This window comes from Mastigoproctus giganteus, chromosome 8 (genome assembly GCF_048544385.1).
Source record: "Mastigoproctus giganteus isolate SK-2022 chromosome 8, ASM4854438v1, whole genome shotgun sequence".
NCBI classification, from domain to species: Eukaryota; Metazoa; Arthropoda; class Arachnida; order Uropygi; family Thelyphonidae; genus Mastigoproctus; species Mastigoproctus giganteus.
This window is the reverse complement of record NC_143582.1, coordinates 200,702,185-200,728,068: the sequence shown is the minus strand read 5'-3', so window position 1 is coordinate 200,728,068 and position 25,884 is coordinate 200,702,185. Positions and strand designations below refer to the sequence as shown.

The following is a 25,884-nucleotide window of genomic DNA, read 5'->3' as shown; positions in this document are numbered from 1 at the left end:
AACAATGGACCCAGCATTGAACCCTGGGGGAACTCCACTAATAACATTACTCCCTGAAGAGCAGTGCCTATTGATAACCACTCTGTTTTCTTCTACTTAACCATCCCTTTATTCACAGCAGTAACTTTCCCTTAATGCCACATTGCTCCAGTTTGTACGGTGGTCTTTTACATGCAATGTCAAATGATTTCTTGCATAGTGTTTTGGTCACTGCATCATAGTAACCTATCACGTTGGTCAGACAAGACTGCCCCTTGACAAATCCATGCTGTGATTGCAGTATAATTGCATGCCAGTCCAAATGGTACTGCATTACTTCTTTTACTAGTGAGTCCATTATTTTCCCTCCAACTGATGTTAGGCTAACAGGTCTGTAATTACTCGTGTCAATTATTGATGATGGGATATCAAGTTTAATGTCCAAGTTTGCAGATGATACAAAGGTTGGCAGGGTCGTTAAGGACAATACTGACGCTATGCTGCTGCAACAGGATCTGGAAAGGTTGAACAGATGGGCTGAGAGGTGGCAAATGAAGTTTAACATCGACAAATGTAAAGTACTACATATGGGAAACAGTAACCCCAGAGCAACGTATCAACTCTGCGGTACTACACTGACAGTGGTGGAGATTGAAAAGGACCTGGGGGTAATTGTGCAAGCAGATATGAAGTTCTCTGAGCAGTGCAGACGAGCTGCAAGAGTAGCTCATGGTGTCTTATCAATGATATACAGGAATTTTTCTAGCAGGGATAAGGAGGTGATTATTCCCTTGTATAAGGCAATGGTTAGGCCACATCTTGAGTACTGTATACAGGTCTGGAGGCCTCATTTCAAGAAGGATGTAGAGCTGCTGGAACGGGTACAGAGAAGGGCAACAAGATTAGTGAATGGAACAAAGGGTTGCTCTTACGAAGAAAGGCTTAAGTTTTGCAAATTACAGAGTCTGGAGACTAGGCACCGGCGAGGTGATCTGATAGAGGTGTATAAGGCTTTGAATGGTTTGAGCATGCTCAATGCCAATGGGATTCTTCATCTTTCTCAGAATAATCACCTCAGAGGGCATAAATTCAAATTGAGGAAGGACGGATGTCGGATAGATGTGCGGAAATTTGCCTTTGGCCAGCGGGTGGTTGGTTGGTGGAACCGACTTCCATCACTTGTTGTTGAAGTTGATAGCCTAAACAAATTTAAAGCTCAACTGGACAGGTATTTCGAACGAACGGAGGGGTGAAATGGGAGTGGTTTTTTTTTTTTTTTTTTTTTTGGCTGATGCTGAATAAGCTTGCTTTCTTGCATCATATGCCTCTGCTAATGCTAATGCTAATGCTAATTTTGATCCCCTTTATGAATTGGTAATATATTTGCACATTTCCAGTCCACAGGAACCTCCCTGAATCCAAGGATGCTCTCATAATTATGGCTAAGGGTTTGCTCATTCCCTATGCTGTTCCCTTAATATAACTAGATATATTCTATCCACCCAGGTGCCTTTTTTATGTCCATCCTCAACAATTTATTAATTTATAAATTTTTTTATTAATTTTATTTAATAAAATTAAATTTAACTAAATAGATAGCCACGAATACTTGCAATCCTGTAATGGTGATGGTAGATGGCTCTCTGTCTTCTAACTTCTCCACTAATGCCGGTGTCCCCCAAGGTTCAGTTCTTTCCCCCACTCTTTTCCTCTTGTATATTAATGACCTTCTTCCATTGAGTGGAAATCCTATCCATAGTTTTGCCAATGATAGCACATTGCATTCCACTTTCTATTTTAAGAAACCTTGTTCTGCTCAATCAGCTCCAACTTCTTGAAAATCTGCTACCAATTCCTTAAATGCCGATCTCCAGGAAATTCTCCAGTGGGGCAAACACAACTTAGTTGATTACAATCCTTCTAAAACTCAGTCTTATATCTCGCAAAAAGGATTCTTCTGCTCCTATGCTTATCTTTGGTGACACTCCGATATATAATATATCATATTCAAAATGATATATCTCTTTTGGGGATTACCCTGACTTCTAATCTCTCTGGGCACAAGCACATTACAAATATTGCTTCTTCTGCATCTAAAAAACTTGGTTTTCTCTTTCGCTCTCAGCGTTACTTTTCTTCCAAACAGCTGTTCACTCTGTACAAATCACAAATCCGCCCTACCATGGAATATTGTTCCCACATCTGTGGTGGTGCCCCCCAAACCTCTCTCAGGCTTCTTGATTCCGTTCCAAAGAGGGCAGTTAGGTTAATTAATGATTCATCTCTAAAAGAGATGAATCATTAATTAACCTAACTAATTATTAATCTCCACTCACTGTCTCATAGACATACTGTTTCTGCTGCATGCCTCTTCTACAGATACTTCCATGGGCACTGTTCTTCTGAATTGGCTTCTATAATTCCCGCTCTCTCTTTCAAAACAGTCCGAACATGTGCCGCCACCAGCCAACATCCATTTACTGTCCAACTTCACAGAACCAACTTTTCATCTTCCTCGTTTATTCATTCAACTGCCGTTTTCTGGAACAACCTTCCTTCGTACATATTTCCTGAAACAGTCTACAGAAGTTCAAGTCCAATGTCAACAAATATCTTCTTTCGTCTTCTCAACCTCCAACCCAAGCACAGTACTAAGTACTATAGGTTCCAATACCCCTCGTGTTTGGAGTTTACATAAAAAAAAAAAAAAAAAATCTACATACTTAATTTGAAAATGCAAATTATGCAAAATGCAAGTGTGTCCTAGCCTCTGACCAGCATGACTTGGCCTTCTAGAAATCAAATCTTCAATCCTCATTCAAAATCAAACTGAATCTTGAAACTTTGCAGTGGTCTAATACAAGTCCATGCTGTTCCACATTGATATCCCACCTTTGTATTAAAAAAACAAGGGAAAAAAATGGGGATAACAAAATGGAACAGTATAAACTTGAACTTGGCGAATTTGTAGCCGCCAAGATGTCAGTGCAAAAAATTTTCAGTGATATTGAGTTCAGGTGATTATGGAGGCCACAGAAAATGGTGCATCTTGTTATCGTGTTCCCTGAACCATCTGTAAACATATTGATGTACAAAAAATATACAGGCACTGCCAGATTTATTCCTATTTTTATATACCTTATATTAAGTCACTGCCTTTGTCATCAAATCTGCTGATTGCTTTTTCAGTCGCTTCTAATAGAGATAGAAGGCTGAAACTTTGTACATATTCCTAATTCGTATGACAATGCATTCTATCAAAATTTGAGCTAAATCTATCAAGCAGTGCACTGTGCAGCCATTGCATGTCATATATTGGCTACCTGGATTTATACCTGATCCAGATTTTGGATCTTTTCCCCAATTCTTATCTGGTTTAGAAGGGTGTAATTCTGTACACAATGTCTTTTGACATAATAATGTTTCCAATTAAATTTGAGCTAATCCATCGCGTGGTCCACTGTGCAGCTATTATATGCCTCATATCAGCTACCTGCTTTATATGGTTGTATGTATGTAATACATACATATAAAGCGTGCAATTTTTTTTATCATCTATCCTTGCATTGCATAAAGATTTTTTGTTGGTGAAAATCTTTTCACATAAATTTCAATCATACTTTATTACTTTCAAGTATCATAATTTTCAGCCAAATGATATAAAGCATTTATTACTTTCAGTAATCCATGAAAGGTAGATTATTGAATTGGTCAACTATGCTAATATAACAAAAACAACAACAAAAAGTCCTACTACTTCACTTACCTGTTCATTCTCTTTTGGCTTTCCAGTGGTTTCTTCAAGAGGTCTCACATATCCCCTTTTTATGACTGTATAATCAGGAAGAACATAATCCCTTACAATGCAATTTTCTTTACCCTTCACCCTATGTTATATTAAGGAATAAATCGGGAGAGGTACAGTTGCACATAAGTATAAATTGTTCAACTTATAAGCAAAGGATATACTAGACGTTTTTCCATATATCAGGATTTACAGATAAATGTAAAGAAATTAACTACTTATGAGAATATAGAGTTATAATTAAGATATAATTAAGTTCACTAAACAGTTAATTGTGTATGCACAATTAGCTAACCACTAATGCAATGAAAGTAATAAAATCACTGTAAAATTACTGGAGATAGTTGCTTATAGTGCTCTATGTGCAATGTCTTTTCTCCCCTCCTCACTACATTAAGAAGTGGCACTTTAGTAAGCATGACTGTGAATATAAGTTCATTCATAACTGCAAAACATTTGAATGCAAGTGATGAAGGAAAATAAGAATCAGAAATTACAGAATTACATACATTAAGTCTCATCTAATATCATGGAGAACTTGATATTAGATGAGATTTAATGCATTTCAGGAAGGAAAGAAGGGTAACAGAGATGAATCTTCATAGCACCAAATGTTTTAAATGGATTTTATGCTGGATTGTAGTAAAGTAGATAGTAAAACACTTCCTAGTTCATTTCAAAAATATATGTGGTCTCAATTCTAATCTCAACAACATCCATTTCCACTTGCAGTCTGCCAAACCCCATGTACTTTTTCTGACAGAATCTCAGTGATCAGTTGATTCAACTACTGCTCATCTCAGTTACACAAATTATTCACTGTATGATTCCTTTCGCCTCAAAGGTGGTACTTGTGCATATGTTTGTTCCGATATTCCCTGTCAGAGACTTGGTAATTTGGAATCTTCTCTTTTTGATCTTCTATGGCTTGTTGTTGTTATTTGGTTTTTAGGAGCATTAACAACTAAGGCCATATTGCTCCGGGAATATGCGGTGGTCATTCCCTGACCTTTCCGCATCCTCCGTATATGGTGGTGACGGGCTCGAACCCCGGTCTAATCAAGAAGCGTGTGCTATGCACTGCTGCTCCTTCACACCTGGCTACGGCGGTGCCCTTCTATGTCTTAAAATCTCTCTACCTCATTCTGTCAAATTCATCTGTTGTCTCTACTGTTCTCCCAACTCCATTACTCACTTGGAGCTCTTTGACTTCCTCTCTTTGCAACTTAACTTTCTCCAGTCCAACTTTCCTAACAGTGAGATAATTTTCCTTGTTGATTTTAACTTTCACAACTCCAGCTGGATTCCATTTTCTAGTCATACTGACCCAGCTGGTCGAGATGCTGAGGATTTTGCAATTACTAATGACCTTTCACAGATTGTTCATCTACCTACAAGAATACAGGACAATCCTAACCATACAGCTAACACGCTTGGTCTTTTTCTCATAAACAATCCTAAGTACACGGTCGAAGTGAGTGGTCCTTTAGGCACCTCAGATCACAACTTGGTGACTGTCTCTTCTCTGATGGAGCCTTTATCTCATGGGTATTCCCAACCTCAAGTTGTTTGGCATTACAAGAATGCAAAATGGGATGACCTAAGAGATTTCTTTTCTTCTTTTGCTTGGTCGGATTAGTGTTTCAAAACTTCTGATGTCAACGTTTGCTCAGATCATGTCAGTGAAATTATTCTTGTAGGAATGGAATCCTTTATTCCACACTCCACTCTAAAATCTTGTACTTTATCTAAACCTTGGTTTTCCAATGAATGTGCTAAGGTTGTTCAAGAGAAGAATGTTGCATATAGTAATTGGCTTGTTTCCAATTCTTTAGTTTCATTTTCTGCCTACACTAAAGCTTGCAACAATTGTAAAGCAGTTATTAATCAGTCCGAACTAGATTTTGAACACGCTAAGAGTAGAAAACTTGCTTCTTGCCCTAATGGTAGCCGAGCATACTGGTCTCTTGCCAAAGCTATTGGCTGCAACTTTTGCCCATCTCTGTTCCAATCTCTCTCAAAACCAGACGGATCTGTTGTCACTTCAGCCAAGGATAAAGCTGACCTGCTGGCATCCCATTTTTCTTCGAGCTCATGTATTAATGATCTTGGTAAAACACCTCTCACCATTCCCAACATGCTCCATTCAATGATTCCTGTGGTCTTCCGTCAAAAGGATGTCAGAAGGATTTTGACAAATCTTGATGCTAAGAAAGCTCCAGGTCCTGATGGTATTTCTCCACTTGTTCTCAAAACCTGTGCTCCTGAACTTACTCCTGTTCTTTGCCGCCTTTTTTCACTTTCTAATTCCAAAGGTGTTTTTTCTTCTGCTTGGAAATTTGCTCATATCCAGCCAGTTCCTAAAAAGGGTGAAAAATCCCTCCCATCCAATTATCGTTCCATTTCAATTACTTCTACTCTTTCTAAAGTAATGGAGAAATCAATTAATTGCCTACCTTTAAACTAGCTAGAAACCTTCCATCTGATCAACGATCGCCAGTATGGATCCAGAATATCACCAGTGTCGATCCACTGGTGATATTCTGGCTTACGTTACCCATTTATGGACAAATTCAATGAAAAAGTTTAGTGAAACGCAAGCAGTTGCTCTTGACGTCTCAAAGGCTTTCGATCGTGTTTGGCATAAAGGCCCTTTAAACAAGCTTCCATCTTATGGTTTGCCAACTGTTTTTTGTAATTTGTTATCCAGTTTTCTCTCTGATCGCTCACTGAGGGTGATGGTAGATGGCTCTCTATCTTCTAACTTCTCCACTAATGCTGGTGTCCCCCAGGGTTCAGTTCTTTTCCCCACACTTTTCCTTTTGTATATTAATAACCTTCTTCCATTGAGTGGAAATCCTATCCATAGTTTTGCCAATAATAGCACATTGCATTCCACTTTCCATTTTGAGAAATCTTGCACTGCTCAATCAGCTTCAACTTCTTGAATATCCGCTACCAATTCCTTAAATGCCGATCTCCAGGCAATTCTCCAGTGGGGCAAACACAACTTAGTTGATTTCAATCCTTCTAAAACTCAGTATTGTCTATTATCTCGCAAAAAGGATTCTTCAGCTCCTATGTTATATTTGGTGACACTGCTTTCTGGGCAAGATGATATATATCTTTTGGGGATTACCCTGACTTCTAATCTCTTTTGGCACAAGCACATTACAATTATTGCTTCCTCTGCATCTAAAAAACTTGGATTTCTCTTTTGCTCTTGGCATTACTTTTCTTCCAAGCAGCTGTTCACTCTGTACAAATTCCAAATCCACCCTACTATGAAATATTGTTCCTAAATCTGGGGCAGTGCCCTCAAAACCTCTCTCAGGCTTCTAGATTCCATTTAGAAGAGGGCAGTTAGGTTAATTAATGACTCATCTCTAACAGAGTCTCTCCACTCGCTGTCTCATAGACATACTGTTTCTGCTGCATGCCTTTTCTACAGATACTTCCATGGGCACTGTTCTTCTGAATTGGCTTCTATAATTCAAGTTCTCTCTTTGAAAACAATCCCAACTCATGCTGCCACCAGCCAACATCCATTTACTGTCCAACTTCAAACTCACAGAACCAACTTTTCATCTTCCCTTTTATTCATTCAAACTGCCATTTTCTGGAACTTTCTTCATACGTATTTCCTGAAAATTACACTCTACAGAAGTTCAAGTCTAATGTCAACAAATAACTTTTTTCATCTTCTCAAGCTCCAACTCAAGCACGGTACTAAGTACTATAGGTTCTAATACCTCTCGCGTTTGGGGTTTTCATAAAAAAAAAAAAAAAATGGGCAAAGATTCAGGTGATGATTTAACCAAGATGATTTAATCAAATTAGAGAATGAATAACTCAAAGAAGTACACTAGTGAAAGATACTTGGATTGATAACACAAGTTATGAAAGAAGAGTGGTATAAATATTTAAAGCTAATAGCATTAGAAAAACTGAAATATCTATTTCTAACATGTTTGTAAACATCACTTCTGAAATGGTGAGGAAAATATACTAGAAAGTGAGTTTACTTTGAAGTTCTTATCTCTATAGTTATTAATATATCAAAGAAATGTTCAAATGATAAACATACCTAGCTAAATCAAGATCTCTTTTAAGATCTGTAGAAACATAACAAACATCTTCCTTTACTTGGTTCATCACATATGTTTCATCCATCACATGTAACTGTCTGTAGGAGATAATATCTTTCAAATGATTGGTCAGTACTTTTCCTCCAACATCTATCCTAGTGGAAAACATATATATAATAAAAGGAAACATATAAGAAAAGATCAGTTTCAGAAAACACTTAAATTTTAGAGGCTTATTATAATTACCACTATATCATGGGAGAAGGAAAATCTAAAAAAAGTAATGCAAGAAGCTAAAAAAATCTATCTTTAATGAATGGCTGAAGTTAATTGATACTAATTTCTCATTTTGGTATCCCTACCCCTTCTTGGTTAGACATTTAAAAAAGTAAATAAATAAAATTAAATACATAATTTGGTTTTGATGGCACATGGGCAACTATGGCCAAGATGCACCAAGTCCAATTAAATAAATAAATAAATATCCTAAGCTACATACAATACCAATCGCATTTGGCCTGTGGGTTGCTAAATTATATGTTGTTGTAGTTTTCTATAACAAGACAGTTGGAATAAAGCATTTCAAATGTATTTTGATTATTTTTATATATGCTCACTACTATAAAAGTATATTTAAAATGGACTGTAATTGTTTTAAATTATATTAAAAATTGTTAAAAATTAGACAGATTAATGTGAAATGCTGTATCTTTCACTTGAAGTTATCTTTCCAATTTCTGGTGTGTAGGATGTTTAAAGTAATTTGAAGCCAGACTTCCAAAAATTTTGGGTTAAATTATGAGTGTATGTGGATCCATACTATAATCTTCCATAATTCATATTAGCAATAATTTAAAAATTTTCTGATCTTGTCCTTGTGATTTATCATGGTATTGTACTTTTCATTAAAAAGAAATTTTTACTAATGAAATGGCACCCTGTGTTGTACTTTTTAATCGCTGAAATAGCTTAAGTGAAGATTAATAAGCAAATCAAATACTTCTAAGAGGGGAATATATTAACTTTTTTACTCTTCTTTAAATAATCAATTTTCTGAATCAAGTCAGCCTCTGTGCACATAATCACCTAATGATGTTGAATAAATTAGCCCATTTTGCTTATACCTCCCACAGTCTGATACGCCACAAGAGGTCATCCAACGGAGGTATTTAAGGTTTTGAATGGATTGAGCAAGCTTAATGCTGATGGCATTCTTCCTCTTGCTCAGATTACACACATGAAGGGGTATAAATTCAAATTGAGGAAGGATGGTTGCAGAATATATGTGCAAAAGTTTGTCTTCAGCCAGCAGGTAGTTGATTGTTGGAACAAGCTTCCATCTGTTGTTGTGGAAGTGGGCAGTTTGAATAAATTCAAGGAAGAACTAGACAAATAGGAGTGGGTGCGAGAGTACATGTAAACAGGCGAAGTTTTCATGGCTCCAGAAAATAGAGAAGTTTTTGCTTTTTTATTGACTTAAATAGAGAAGTTTTTGCTTTTTTATTGACTTAAATTGGCATATTAATTTATTTTTTAGAGTTGCTTTATATTCCTAGTAGCAATACTTTAGTTTAAATTGAATTTAGATAGAGATTTTGTAGGTTATTACTTAGTATCGGTAAGGGTATCAAATCCACGTGTGGACAGGTTTTGCAGCTCCCGTGAACGAAAAGTTTTTAATTATACTTAGCCGCTTTATTGACTTAATTGTTAGATTAAATTATTTTCTATAAGTAGCTTATAGACCTAGTCAAGCTCCATGGTTTATTTTGAATTTAGATAGCGTGATTTGGAAAGTAAATAATACCTTGTGTCTGTAGATTAACCGTTTGCAACTTTCCGCCATTGTTATAAGATACGTGTGCACCGAACTAGATAGCGTAAGGTCTAATGGAAAACTAGATAGCATAAGGTTTAACAGAAAACTAGATAGAGAGTATAGTAGTGTCAATTAATCAGTAAAATTTATTAATCTTATTAAATTTCATTGTCAACTGAATTGTACTTTTTTTAACTAAATAAATATAGCGACCTAGTTATTACAAACGTAACATCATAAATTAATACATATAAGTTGACAGGGGATAAGAAAGTCATATAACGTAACTCGGAGATAATATTCAATACTGAAATATATATATATATATAGTGTTATAACTGCATTGGAATATAGGTTTAGGGTTATATTTTGTATTGGAATTTTATTGAACTTGAATAGAAATCATGATTCAGACCAGAGCAGCAAAGCAAAAGGCTCAAACTAGTGGAAGTGCTGTGGCTCGGGGAGAACTGGGGGGGGCGCGGTTGTCCTCAGAATCACAGTCTATTGAAATGCACTGCTTGTTTGATGTTTGTGGAGCTATCAGGAACGGGACATGATATGGCCAAGGGCAATGTCTTTGTGTGTGTGTGATGTAAGGAGTGCGAGAAAATCAGGCGCCAACTCTGCATTGTTATGGGCTTATATGAGAGCTTGAAGGACAGGGCAGATGCCCTCGAAGGATTTAAATTGAGGGAGCCATCAAACTCTCAGCTGCCCACATCAATGCCAGAGCTTGCACTTGAACATCATGCAACACAGCGGCAATTCCCAAGGCAGAGTGCGCTGGTCCCAAAGGAACTAGTTGTTGTAGGTGACTCTATTGTCAGGGAAACGGGGAACATATTGTGCAAAAAGGATAGATGGAACAGAACCAAGGTATGTCTGCCAGGGGCAAAGGTTGATGACATTGTAGGGCAGATATCATCCTTTAAGAGCCCAAAGGGTGATATTGTTGTACACATTGGCACTAATGATATTAAGAGTAGGAGACTGGCAGAATTACTTAACAAGTACAAGACGATGCAGAAAAAAAGCCGTGAGTTAGGGTTGAATTTGAAAGTGTCTGCAATTCTGCCCAGACATGATAGGAGGGAGTACATGATGAGCGTCTTGTCGATCAATTCGGCCCTGGAGAGATTGTGCAAGGCTCAAGGGGTAGAAATTTTCTCAGCATGGTCTGTGCTTGTTAACAGGAGAGACTGCTTCTACAGGGATGGCATACACTTAAATAGAAAGGGTGCAAGAATATTTGCTGATGCTATCGAGGCAGAGTTAGATGGGTCGGAAAAATGCTAGCTTGGGGGGATACACAGACTAATAGATTAAAAGTAGCCACTGGCAGAGGTAAAAGTGATTCTTGGACTACTTCGATTGAAATGAAATTGAGCAGCAGCCTGGAAAGCAAGGCAATGGGAATTTCCAGAACTGCTGGAAATACATGGGCTGTGTTAGGGTAACTAAGAGTAGAAACAGGTGCATGTATACTTGCATGTACACCAATGCTAGGAGTATAGTTAATAAATTCGATGAGCTTGAAGTGCTAGTCAAGACATCAAAGGCAGATATATTGTTGGGATATCAGAGACACTGTGTCATACAGACATAAGAAGTGCAGAACTGGAATTTGGGGAGTACAATGTGTACAGAAAGGATAGACAGGACAGGAAGGGAGGAGGGGTTATGCCGTTAGTTAAGAAACACAAAATCTAAGGAAGTGCATCCAGTTGATGTGAGTGGACAATGCAATGTTGAGTCTGTTTGGTGTGACATAAGCACTGGGAAAGGAAAAATGTGAGTAGGTGTGTGTTATAGGCCTAATGAATCTGATGAGTATAATGAGCAATTGTGCAGAGAAATAGAGTAGGCCAGTAAATTAGAGTGTCTTATAATGGAGGATTTTAATTTCTCGGATATTGACTGGAATTTGTGGGTTGGTCACTCACACACTAGCAAGGCTTTTCTGGACTTATTAGATGATTGTTTTCTTCAGCAGCATGTTCGGGAGGGAAGTAGAGGGAGTAATACTCTTGATCTGATTATCAGTAGTGATTCTTCATGCATCAAGAATCTGCAGATAAAGGAACCACTAGGTGGCAGTGATCACAGTGTGCTGAAGTGGGATTTACTCAAAGAGGTAACTACCATCAAGGGTAAAGGGAAGGGTTTTTGCTTTCGTAAAGGTGACTACGGTGGTCTGAGACAGTATTTAAATTCTATACAGTAGAACCAACTGATGATGTTACCAACAGCAAATTCAAAATGGAAAGCATTCAAAGAATTAATGTTGGAAGATACTAGGCTTTTCATACCAACAAAGAAATATTGTTCAAGATTTAGGCCTAAATGGATCTCAGATGAACTAATTAGACATGTGACAGAGAAGAAAAATGCATGGGATACATATAAATTAACATGTGACACAGAAGCCTATGATAGATATAAGCTGGTCTGTAACCAAGTTACAAAGGAGGTTAGGCAGGCAAAGGCAGATTACGAGAAATCTTTGGCAAAGGATGCAAAGAAAAACAGCAAAGAGTTCTTTACTTATGTAAACTCTAGAAGGAAGGGGGGATGAATCAGATTGGTCTACTTGATATTGATGGCTCAACTGTTGATGATCCTGCTCAGGTAGCTAACAAACTAAATGAATATTTTGCATCGACATTCACACATGAGGAGTTATTCAGGGAGGGGAATGCCAAAGGTGTATTCAACTCTGACAGTAATCTAGATAATCTTGTAATAACTGACAGTAAAGTGGAGGAGAAATTGCTGAAGATAAACACAAGGAAGGCATCTGGGGTGGGCGGGATCTATCCAGTTAATATTAAAGGAGGGGGCAAAGGAAGTAAGCAAACCCTTAGCCATAATTATGAGAGCTTCCCTGGACTCAGGAGAGGTACCCATGGACTGGAGATGTGCAACTGTGACCCCAAACCACAAAGGAGGATCAAAGGGAGACACAGGTAATTACAGACCTGTTAGTTTAACTTCTGTTCCAGGGAAATTAATGGAGGCACTGGTTAAAAAGCATTGCAGGCTCATCTAGACAAGACTTCAGTTATAGCTCGGACACAGCATGGGTTTTTTAAGGGGACGTCTTGTTTGACTAATCTGATTGTATACAATGATGTAGTCACAAAGGAACTGGATGCAAAGAATAACTTTGATATCATATATTTGGATCTTAGAAAAGCCTTTGATACTGTTGCACATGGAAGACTGCTGCACAAATTGGAGCAGTGTGGCATTGGAGGCAAATTGCTGCTATGGATAAAGGGATGGTTCAGTGGGAGAAGATAGAGAGTGGTAATCAATGGACACTGCTCTTCATGGACTAATGTTATTAGTGGAGTCCCTCAGGGTTCAGTGTTGGGTCCACTGTTGTTTTGTGTATTTATAAATGATATTGATGATGGTATATCAGGCTTAATGTCCAAGTTTTCAGAGGATATGAAGGTTGGCAGGTTTGTTAATGACACTACACTGCTGCAACAGGATCTGGAAAAGTTAAACAGATGGGCTGAGAGGCGGAAAATGAAGTTTAACATTGATAAATGTAAAGTACTATGGGAAGCAGTAATCCCAGCGTAACGTATCAACTCTGTGGTACCACACTGACAGTGGTAGAGAATGAAAAGGACCTGGGGGTAATTGTGCAGGCAGATATGAAGTTTTCTAAGCAGTGCAGATAGTCTGCAAGAGTAGCTCATGGTGTCTTGTCAATGATATACAGGAATTTTTCTAGCAGGGATAAGGAGGTGATTATCCCCTTGTAATAAGCAATGGTCAGGCCACACCTTGAGTACTGTATACAGGTCCGGAGGCCTAATTTTAAGAAGGATGTAGAGCTGTTGGAACGAGTACAGAGAAGGGCAACAAGATTAGTGAATGGAACAAAGAGTTGCTCTTACAAAGAAAGGCTTAAGTTTTGCAAATTACAGTGTCTGGAGACTAGGCATCTGCGAGGTGATCTGATTGAGTTGTATAAACCTTGAATTGTTTGAGCATGCTGAATGCAGATGGGATTCTTCCTCTTGCTCAGAATAATCGCCCGAGAGGGCATAAATTCAAATTGAGGAAGGACGGTTGTAGGATGGATGTGCGGAAGTTTGCCTTTAGCCAGCGGGTGGTTGATTGCTGGAACAAACTTCCATCTGTTGTCGTAGAAGTTGATAGCTTAAATAGATTCAAGGCAGAACTTGACAAACATTGGAGCAAGTGGATGGGTGAAATAAGGTTTTTTTTTTTGTTTTTTTTTTTTGGCTGATGCTATATAAGCTTGCTTTCTTGCATCATGTGCCGTTGCTGATGCTAATGCTAATTACTGGAAGGGATGGACAGGTGATGTGGGTTTTTCCTGGCTGTTGCTTTATAAGTTTGCATTCTTGCATCATTTGTATCTACTAATACTAAGGACTCACTGGCCTTTCAGGTTTGGGATTAAAAATAAATTAGCACTCTTAAAATCATATTTAATAATGGTAGTCAAAACATTTATACAGTATCCATTACCTATTCCAAACCTATGTAAATGTTCATCAGTGTTGGATATTACAGAGTTAGACACTTTTGTAATTACAATCAGTTAACTTACTAATGATAATTAAGTTAATTTAATATCTATAATTACTTAAAAATGTCTGAAGGGCACAAAACAACAATGACCATGGATACTCTGCATTTCAAATGTTAAACAAATCATCACATCACCATAACTGACAGATAAACAACTCAGCATGCATATGCAATATAAGAGCATAGGCACTTGTTATGCAATTCCAAAACTCCAATGGAAACCAAATTAAAGAATGAAAAGGCTACAGATGGCAGTGCTATCTATATTTCAGCCCACTACCACCATACTCCTTAATAAAGAAAAATTAAGTGTAATAAAGTAAAGTAAATAATAGAGTAAAATAAAAAATTTAATAAAGAAAGCAAGTATAATAAGAAAAAGGGACATAATAAAAAGAAAATAGATTATGGCATGCAATGGTAGTTGGATAGCATTCCTAACCTTGCCACCAAAGGTAACAGTAAAATAAAGCACCATTAATGAAAACGGTTTGCCTATTGAGCCCTATCATGTTGGAAGGCTACAAAGGCCACAATGCTTATAGAATCACTACATTTAAAACACTAAACAAATTAACGCTGTTACTGATGGATGAATGAATCCGTACACTGATGTAGCAGAATTCCACATAAGTGGCTCTTGTGCAGTGAGAAACTAAAACATAACAGCAAAGAGCAGTCACTATATAAACTTCTAATGGAAACCAATCTTGTTCTTAAACCCTCTTTTCAAATAATTAAGAATGTTAATGTTAACTGGGTTTAAATTTGTCATATAAGCCTTCAACTAATTTATTCAAAAGTTTTCAGGAAACTATTTCTTCTACAACATTGCTATGTTTTAATTTCTTCCCACATACTTCATTCTTGATTATAACTATCTGTATGTACATTTTTTTTTTTTTTTTTTTAACATCTGCAGCTGATTTGGTTTTGCCATTCTGCACACTTAATTTTAACATTTCATAAAAAAAAAAAAAAAAAAAAAAATCAAATCAACCAAGTTATACTGAAGGCATATTTTTTGCATTCATTAATAAAAGCAAATAAAAATGTGTATGTTGTAGTATGTACTTGATTTACTTTATTAATTTTATGCCAAAATGTTATCCAGATGGTGAGATGAGTAACATTTTATATAACTGTATACAGGTGACCCCCACTTAACGCTGATAATTTGTTCCGGAAAAACAGAGTGCTAAGTGAATCCATGCTAAGCGAGCGCAGCATTCCCATAAGGTAACATATGTATTTGTGAGTTGCGGTCGGTGCCATAGGATATTTCCTAATTAATAATAAACGGTAGTGAAAAGATGCACAAATGTCGGTCAAAATATTTAATATTCAAATATTTTTACATATAAAATATTCTGCATTACATATGTGTATAATTATGTGATAACTTACGTATCAAAATTAAACTTAAAATTCCAATTAAAATCATGAATTTAATTGATCTAAATTGATTTAATTTAATTGATGAATTTAATCAAGAAAAATGTGTCGATTTTGGGTTGAACTTTGGCCCTCTTCCAAATAAACTAAAAGGGGTATTAATTTTAAATCCCTGCAGCGTTACCACACAACAATAAAGTCAACCGATCCTTCGCCGCTTTGAAACCTGGCATGTTTTTTTCTTCTTTCAATATGAAACTTCTTTTAGGCATTCGTTTCCACAAAAGTCCTGTTTCATCTATGTTAAAAACTTGTTGAGAAGTATAACACATAATATCCCTCTTCAATAATTTTAACGAGTTCTTTTTTGTAAGTTTCGGCTCCTTAATCTGCACTTGCGGCTTCTCCCTGGATTTTAAATCTATTCAACCAGCCCTTACTAGTTTTAAATGGTTCCACATTTTTTTTTTTTTTAGACGAGTTTTCTTCAGATCATCATATTGGCTAATCTCTCTCTCTCTCTCTCTCTTTTTTTTTTTTTTTTTTTTTTATAATATTTAACTTAACTGAATTCTGCATTGGATATTATCTGCAATAAAATTAGTTAAAGTCTTTCCATTTCGATCCTAATATCCGGCCTGGCCCTAGTTGCTTGCAATGGAACAGCTATCTTTCCAGCTGCAAATTACAGTGTCTGGAGTTCTTTATTTTTTTTATAATTGTCCTTACAGTTAAACTTGCAAGTCCTAAATTATGGCACACATCCGCTTGTCTTTGACCGGAATCGATTCGCTTCAAAACGTCTAATTTAATTTTCAAATTCAGTCTTTTTCTTACATTTATAGTCTTCGTACTGCACCCAGACATTTTTGCTTTTTCATTCTTATCTGCCATTATTAACTCTTCGAAAATATAACTGTGTTGGTTGCATTAATTATGATACAATGTTCAAGTAAACTGTCTGTTATGTATGATGTCTAATACTGTACTGAGTGATGACTAGACTTCGGATAAATGCATATATCGCAAATATTACAAACTTGATCATTTTTTAAAATGTTGATCTCGGAACCATGTAACAAGTCACTGTACTGCAATTAAATTAGCGTGCGAGAAAATATCACTGAGCATGGGAAAATTTCTCAAGTCGGTATGGGAAACATTTTAATGCTGTTTTGATATTCATTTTCAAGCTATCAACTCCATCAAATGAAACGATTTTGTTAAATACGTCAAAAATGCAATCTGTAATTATAGTGATCTGTAACAGCGTTATAGTCAGATACGGGTTATAATATAAGAACAGCGTTATAGCGAATCAGCGTAAAGCAAACTGCATTATAATGGGGGCCTGCTGTATTAATTTCTTTTCTTCTTTCGGTTAAAAAGTATTATAATATATAGGCTTCTTAGGTTATGTATATAAAAATGCTGAATATTTAATCCAGCCAAGAAGAAGAAACAGACAAAAATAAATATTGGTAATACTCATTGTCCCCTCACCCCCAATTCTTTTACAGACTATACAAAAAATCACTATGGCATAATGCTTTTGTTTGAGAAAAGAATGCTGCTTTGCACTAGTGAGACAGTAGTGTGCTCACTGAGCACACTACTGTCTCACCAGTGGCAGAAATTGGGCATATCCTCTAAAGTGAGCATAAGTCCACGAAATACCTACTTTATACACAAGTCCACCTAAAGTTACTAATATTGTTTTTAATCAGCAAGAGACAATTCTGTTATTCATTAAAAAGTTGAAGGCAGCTGTAACCAGTTTTAGTTATTATCACTGGAGGGACAATACTGTTCCAGACAGTAAAGACTGAAAAACATAATGCAGTGTGGCATTCTTTCCCCAAACTATTTCAAGACCTTCAATGAAATAGCACCTAACTTCTTTACTAATTTGCAACGTAATGCGTTTTGAGATGGATCCAGTAATAGGCAGAACAATTTAAGTAATTCTAAACAGTATTTAAGTATACTGTTAAATTTCAGTGAAACAAATGCTCTTGGTTATCCCAGCTTTTTTATTAAGAATATATATATCCATATTATATAATTTATACAATTAAAAATGTGCCATACTAATATCACACTTATAGTACATGGCAATCTATTATATTTGTAAAAAAATGAGGGTATAGCTAAGCAAATAAACCAAATAAAATATAAATGCATACCTTCGAATTGCAGATTTTACTTTCTTTCCTTTTACATATGGAGCAATATGAGTAAAAGAAAATCCAGAATCAATTATGAGGCAAGAAAGTTCATTTGGATTTTCTTTTTGGTACTTTTGAGCACTGAGCGTTCCAGCTATTAAAAGATAATAAAAGTATTTTGAAGAGGAAAAAATTAAGTCAACAATTTATCTTTACTACAAAGACAATTTTTCTATAATAGTCGCAATAATTTATATCCGTAGATATAAATTACTGAGTTTACTGCTTTCATGTATGTACACACAAAGATTAAATTTATTTCGTCTTATTATGACTATTCCTATTTTATTTCTTTACATAATCTTGCAATCAAAATGAAAAACTAAAAATACGATTTAAAACAGCAATTAACCCCTTCATGGATTATCACGAGATATCTCGTTTTTAGTTTTAAATGTTATTTAGAACTACACGAAATATCTCGGGATACAATACCCGAAGCAAACAATAACACCTCCAAATTTAGGACTGAAACATATTTTTTCTGGTATTTATCTGGCTAATTTTGCATTAGGAAGGTAAATCCCGAGTTTTCTCAGGATTTTCTTATGCCTGGCAGCAAACGACTGGCTTTCATTTTATTTATATTGTACAGCAACGTCAGAACAGTGGCATGCGTTCCTGTGCCGCCAGTAAGCAAAATATAATTTGCCGTCCTAAATGCAGAATACTGAACCCACAAAAATAATTCACAAAAACAATATCGAAAAATATTTCGGCACCCTCTTGAACTTCCGCCCGTAAGCGATGCTTACCTCGCCTGTCCACTTTTGGCAGCCATGTGTCAGAATGTAGCTAGTTCACAATTACTGCTTGTGTGCTCCACTTGATTTTTTAAATTTATTTATATAATGAGTAATGAAGACTTTTTATGTGCCTTTCTTTTAGCTCAAGCGTTAATTTATTAAAAAAATCTGTATAATTTGCACACTTTTTGGCGTACCCGAGATAACTCGCGATAGCCAAAATGGGTTAATTACTCCCATGTATTTTCTACGAAAAAATTAATAAATAACACAAAAAACTAAACAATGAGTATTCGCATGATGCATACTTTTAATCTGTAAAATAAAAAAAGTCGATCTGTTACAGCACATTTTCCGAAAAAAATGTTCCGGGAAGGGGTTAAGTCACTTTTTTTTTTTCTGTTTAAGATGAAGTATGGATATATATATTTTAATAAAAAATTACAACTTGTTCTAAAATTGCAAAGAATTAAAATTATAATCGTGTCAGAGGATGAGTACATTTTTTAAATATTTCTATAAAACAAAATTCAAGTTAAACAGAACTGCAGAGAACAAATTTAAATGTTCCCTTTTTTCACTTTAAGTTATTTTGATACTCAAGGGATGACACACTTTGGCACTGTAAAGGACATTAATGGTGGCACCTCAGTTAAAATGCATTTAAAAAATGCTTCCAAAGCTCTATGAGTCATCCCAAAAGTGTGTAGCTTCCCAAGGCAATTACTTTGAAAAACATTAAATGCTTTTAATATTCTAACATCTGTTTTTTGCTAAATTAACTTAGTCCAGGAACTTAATTGCTAAACCTTGTATTACTTACTTACTCAGTCCTATTTGCTCCTATTGAAGTATGGGGCATCTACTACACTTCATCTGATGTTTGTGTCGTTTCTTGTCTAAAGGTTTTTCCTATCTTTTAATTATCTTTTAGTGACCATCCCCAAGTCATTTTTGGTCTATGCTTTCTCTTCCCTTGTAAGTTCTAATCTAATGCTTGGTACACCACACTTTTCTGGTTTCTGAAGGTCATGTGGGGCCTTGTCACTGCCATTTTCTTTCCTTTATGTCATAGTTTATTGGTTGTTGTTGGGTTCTTTTACATAGTTTATTGGTTCTTATTGGGTTCTTTTATATATTTCATTGTTGGTTGTCTTTTCCCAGAGACATTTATTTCACAAATATCTATAATTTATTTCGATGCTCTTGTGTGCAGATTTCTGCTCCATAAATAGGTACTGATTTCACATTTGAGTTAAATATTCTTAATTTAGTTTTCAGCGTAATAATTTTATTATATCATATTTTATTTAAAATGTAAAATAAAATTTGAGCTTTTATTAATTTTAAATTTTATCTTTAACTGAACCACTCTGTAAATCTATCACTAAACCAAGGTAAACAAAACTTTCCACCTCTACTAATGGTGCAAAGGTTTCTTGGTACAGTGATAAATTTACAATATGGTTCAGTTTAATTCATATTTGCCTTTGTTCATTGTTTTGTGCCTTTTCCTTCATTATCTTCATTTTCTGTTTATTGATCCTTAATCCAAATTTATTAGGCTCCCTTTAATCTATTAATATTTTCTTACATGTGCTGTTTCTCACATGATAGCAAATACATGGCATCTACAAATTCTAAATCATTTATTAGTTTATACAGGTTCCACCTTATTTCTGTGTTACTTCTTACCCTTCTCATTACCCAGTTCATAGCAATCAAAAAGATTGCTGGGGAGAGGATACACCTTGCTTTACACCAGATTTGATTTCAAAGGGCAGAGTTTTCTCCATTATGTATAATTCTAACGTTACATTTACTAGACATTTTTTGCGTAATATCTATAAATTTTTGTGGTATTCCATAATACAAGGTTAAAATCTTCTACAGGGATTTTCTGTGTTTACTATCAAAGGCTTTTTCAAAATCTATGAAGTTCTTTTAAAGGGGTGAATGCTGTTTTATCAATTATTCTACAGGCTATTAAATGCGTTCTAAGAAACTCGTTTATTTATTAAATGTTACAAATTATGAACTTTTGCACTCAGATTCTTGAAAAACATTCTTACCATGTGCTCAATATGCCCCCATTTTTATGAAAAAGTTAGAGAAAGTGTATAACAATGTTTGTAATGATGCAATGATAAGTCTTAGTCAATTATGTGACAACTGAACAATCACAGTACTCAACTCCATAAGTACAACAGGTTTCCCGTGGAACAATTTCTCTTGGTAACATGGGTTCACATCTGTACAGAGCTGCCCAAAAATACCTGCAATTGTGATGACCAGGATAATGGTAAGACAATATGCAAGAACCAAAAGCAGTGTGTAAAGTATCCAGCATGATATTAGCTGCAGATTTTATGGTGCAATCTTGCATAAATCACTTAATGTTCACAGAAAGCTGAATTGTCACAGTTGTGGTAGAGTCATTCTGAAGCATATGCAGGTATTGCTGTGCATTAACAGATTTGTTGAAGAAGGGGTTGTTGTTGTTTTGGGGGCTTTACGGCGCAAGGACAGCAAAGGCCATAATGCGCCTAACTATGGTGATGTTAAATCTTGAATTGCGTCCGTATAGATGCTGTTCAAATTTATATTTATATTGTGTTGTATAGTTTTATATGTTTGAGGAAATCAAAAATTTTGGACACCTGTGGTGTGTCTCCTAGTAGATCAGAAATGCTGAGAGAGGTGTTCGTCGTGGGAAATGAAATAAACATAGCTTGTCGCTGAATACTGTACTTGGGACAATCAATAAGTAGATGGTGGACAGTGAGCTGAGTGTTGTAGTTTGTACACAGTGGTGGGTCAGTGGCTGCCAGCAAATAAAGATGTGTCAGGTGTGTGTGGCCTATCCTTAATCGGGCTAATACGACTTCTTCATGTCGGTTCTCACGGATACTAGATCTCCATGGTTTTAGATATTTTTTTATGCCAAGTAGCTTATTGTTGGCTTGATTCTGCCAGATATGTTGCCATAGTTCAAGGCATAGCTTATTTATAATGTATTTATAGTCAGATATAGGTGTAGTGAAGGATTGGTCTATAGGATCGGTAGCAGTTTTGGCAGCTAGGTCGGCCTGTTCGTTTCCAGAAATGCCAGCGTGACCAGGGATCCAACATAACAGAACCTGTTGTTTCTTCTGGTTTAACTTGGTCAGAGTATTCCAGATCTGTCTAAGTAAGGGGTTATCATTTTTTGTATTGTGTTGTATAGCTTGGATAGCACTAATGGAGTCGGTATAAATAACGCTGTGGAGTCTTGTTCTTGAGAGTGTGTAGTTTAATGCTATGTGGATAGCACAGAGTTCTGCAGTATAGCTGCTACATTCGGTGGGGAGTTTTTTGGACAAAGTGATGTTAGGAAATACTGCTGCTGCACCGACATGCTTTTCAGTTTTAGATCCATCTGTGTAGATCGGTGTGTACTGGCCGTGCTGGGTTCTCAGTGCGGCATGTATTTGTAGCAAGTTCTGTTGGGACATGGTGTGTTTTCCCCAGGCTGTGAATGAAAAGGCACACGGCGGTATATGATACATCCATGGTGGGACTGCATGAGAGGCAGTAGGCTATATCTTACTCAGGTCAATTTGCCAGTCAACTTGTAGTGAGCGAAGACGTATCCCAGTTGGTGGGTTTATTGATGGGTAAGCTCTATAAAGGTTTTCCCATTTAGGATAGAAAACACCATTCCAAGTAGGGTGGTTTGGATGCCCTTTGAGTTTTGCGGCATAATTTAATAAAAGCATTTGTCTCCGTAGCTGTAAGGGTGTTTCATGCGCTTCGGTATATAGGCTCTGAACCGGTGATGTACGGTACGCCCCCAGTGCAAGACGAAGGGCGCTGTGGTGTACAGGATCAAGCCAACGTAAAGCGCTTGGTCTAGCAGAGCTATATACGACAGAACCATAATCCAGACGTGACCGTATTAGTACACGGTAGAGATTTAGCAGCGTGTAACGGTCAGCTCCCCACGTTGTGCCCGATAGAACTCTTAGAATGTTAAGCTTTTTAAGACAGTTAGTCCGGAGCGTTTTTATATGATCAAGGAAAGTGAGTTTTTGGTCAAATATCACACCCAGAAAGCGAACACTAGGGACCACTGGTATGACCTGATTTTCTAGTCTAAGTTCCGGATGTTGGTGTAGGTTACGCTTTCTACAGAAATGTATCCCAACTGTTTTTTGGTGTGAGAGACAAAAACCATTGTTTTGGGACCATTTAGCTATTTTGTTGATAGCACATTGCAACTGCCTTTCTATCATTCGCATGTTAGGCGAATGGCAGGCGATACTGAAGTCATCAGCGTACAGGGTAGTGGATATCGTTTGTGGTAGGTCGTGTGTTATTGAATTCATTATTATACTAAAGAGAGTAGCACTTAGCACTGACCCTTGTGGTACTCCTTCTTCCTGGATGAATTTTGAAGATAACTGGTTGTGAACTCTAACTTGAAATGAGCGGCAATGCAGGAAGTTTCTGATAAACTGTGGTAGGTGTCCGCGAAATCCCAGATCGTATAGGGTTCGCATAATACCATATCTCCAAGAAGTGTCAAAGGCTTTTTCGATGTCAAAGAAGACCATTGCAAGATGTTCTTTTCGGACGAAGGCATCCCGGATGTTTATTTCTGTCTTGATCAAAAGGTCAAGAGTGGATCTACCTTCCCGGAAACCGCATTGCACAGGATTTAGGAGATCATTTTCAGCTATAAACCAGGTTAGGCGGGCGTTAACCATTTTTTCCATGACCTTGCTCATACAGCTAGTGAGTGCAATAGGTCGATAATGTTGCGGATTTGTAGGGTCTTTGCCTGGTTTTGGAAAAGCCAGAATGTACGCGTGGTGCCATTTGTCGGGGAACGTGTTTTCTTTGAATATTCTGTTATAGAGGAGTAACAGAGTCTTGAGAGCCGGTTCGGTGAGTTTTGCTATCATGATGTAGTGGATTCCATCTGGCCCTGCTGCACTGAGTTTAGTAGACGATAGAGCATGATGCAACTCTGACATTGTGAAGGGGAGATTGTACGCAGAAATTGATGCTGATTCAAAATTGATACGTTTTTTTTCAGCTTGTGCTTTGTGTGCCTGAAAATATTGCGAGTATGATGTTGCGGCTGATATATTCATGAAAGTTTTACCCAGGGTGTTTGCGATATCCTCAGGTTTTGTGATATCATGGCCATTGACAGTGAGCATGGGACAGTTGACACGTGGGTGTTTTGCGTACATCCACTGTATTTTTGCCCATATTGTTTGAGTTTTTGTCGTGCTTGTGATTGTGGATGCGAAGCGTCTCCATGCTTCCCTTCTACTAGTCTGCCTGACTCGTTTTGCCCTTGCTCTTGCCTGTTTAAAGCGGATGAGGTTTTCTGTTGTGGGGAACTTCCTGAAGATGTTCCATGCTTTGTTCTTCTGTTTTTTAGCTGCATTACAGTCATCATTCCACCACACTTTTGATTTGGCCGATATTTTTGTGGATTGTTTTGGAATTGCTTTGTCTGCTGCCTGCAGTATTTGATTAGATATGTATTCTACTGCCAAGTTTATGGATGTTTGTTGGATCTGGTTTTCTTCTAGTATTGCTAGCTGCTTGTACACATCCCATTCAGCTTTTGAAAAGTTCCATTTGGGGATCCGATAAGAGAGGTGGGGAATGCTTGTGTTAATGCGACATATCACAGGATAATGATCACTGCCCAGCGGATTGCTGTGAATAGTCCATCCAAATAGAGGATATATGGTTGCTGTGCACAGAGAGACATCAATAGCTGATGTAGATCCTGTCGGAAGATGTGTATAGGTGTGAGCCCCATTATTGAGAGTTATCAGATTCTGTTGATCGAGTAATTTTTCAATGATTTGTCCACGCTTGTCCAGATTGTGGTTTCCCCACAGCGGATGGTGACTGTTGAGGTCTCCTAAGATACAGTAGGGTTTGGGAAGTTGTATTACTAATTCTTCTAAATCGGCATAGCTTATATTTTGGTTAGGTGGCAAGTATAGTGAGACTATGGTTAAATCAAAGTTGATATTGACTCGTGCAGCAACTGCCTCAAGGTTTGTTTTTAGCGGGAGTGGCTTTGAGGGTATCTGGGCATTGATAATCAGTGCTACTCCTCCATGGGCAGGATTGTTCGAATTTTGTGCAACACGATCTTGACGATGTATTATGTATTTCCGAAGGGAAACATTTATATTTGGTGTCAGATTGGTTTCCTGTAAGCAAAAGGCAATAGGGTCATATTGTGAAAGAAGATCTTGGATGTCGGACAAGTTACTGCGATAGCCTCTGCAGTTCCACTGTAAGAAAGTAAGCATTATTTGGGTTTAGTGGAACCCTCGACTTCTTTTCGAGGGACAGAAGATTTGCCTCGGTCAAGTTTAACTTTTCCCTTCTTTGGGAAATAAGGTTTCCCTGTATCCATCTCCTCATTGGAGAACAGTTCTAGAACCTGTTCGTCGTGATTCAAATTGTCTTCTGAGTCCATGTATTCTGTTTGGTTTGAGTCAGGAGTAGAAGATACTGTGGTATTCTGTTGAATGGCATCAGGTTGTACTGAGATTGGTGTATTTATGGCTTTGCTTTGTTTGTTTTTCATTTGGGGCGTTGGTACTGGGGACAACAGTGACCTTGCCCATTCAGCTAGTGATTTACTTGGTGGTATAGATACTTCCGTTTGGGTAGAAATTGATATGTGTTTTGTGGTTATTTGTGCATAAGTGGGCTTATTAGTATTTGGAACCGGTAGGGATTTTTTGGCCTCTTGGTAGGTTACGTTATGTTCGGTTTTGTACCGCTGTATCTTTTTTTCACGCTGCCAAAGGGAACACTCTTTGGAATATGCTGGGTGTGCCTCTTTACAGTTCAGACAGATTGGTCTTGTGGCTGTGCAGTCAGTACTAATGTGTTCAGTGGATCCACACGTGGCACAGGCAGCTACTCCTCTGCAGACTGTCTGTGAGTGCCCAAATTTCTGGCATTTATAGCAGCGTAATGGGTTCGGGATGTACGGTTTAACTCGGCAGTTAAGGTAGCCTGCTTTTATCACTGTTGGTGGCTTGGGATTGTCAAAAGTAAGTATTATGTTCCGTGTAGGAACTAGTATGCCATCTTTCTTTGTCATAATTCGTCTGACATTAATGATTCCTTGGTCGTGTAATTCTTGTTTTAGTTCTTCGTCTGACACGTTCATGAGGTCCCATTCGGTGATGACACCTCTTGACGTGTTCAG

At 37.1% G+C, this 25,884-nt stretch overlaps 1 protein-coding gene across 1 annotated transcript in view; it reads right to left on the bottom strand.

The window, feature by feature from the left end:
- Arp6 (Actin-related protein 6) overlaps window positions 1–25,884 on the bottom strand; it is an 80,585-nt gene that overhangs the window by 33,039 nt on the left and 21,662 nt on the right. The window contains exons 5-7 of the mRNA XM_090380031.1: window positions 17,854–17,989; window positions 7,872–8,027; window positions 3,746–3,866 (exon numbers count right to left, since the gene is read on the bottom strand). Of these exons, the coding sequence (XP_090236157.1) occupies window positions 3,746–3,866; window positions 7,872–8,027; window positions 17,854–17,989 (413 nt within the window). The remainder of the gene's footprint in view (window positions 1–3,745; window positions 3,867–7,871; window positions 8,028–17,853; window positions 17,990–25,884) is intronic.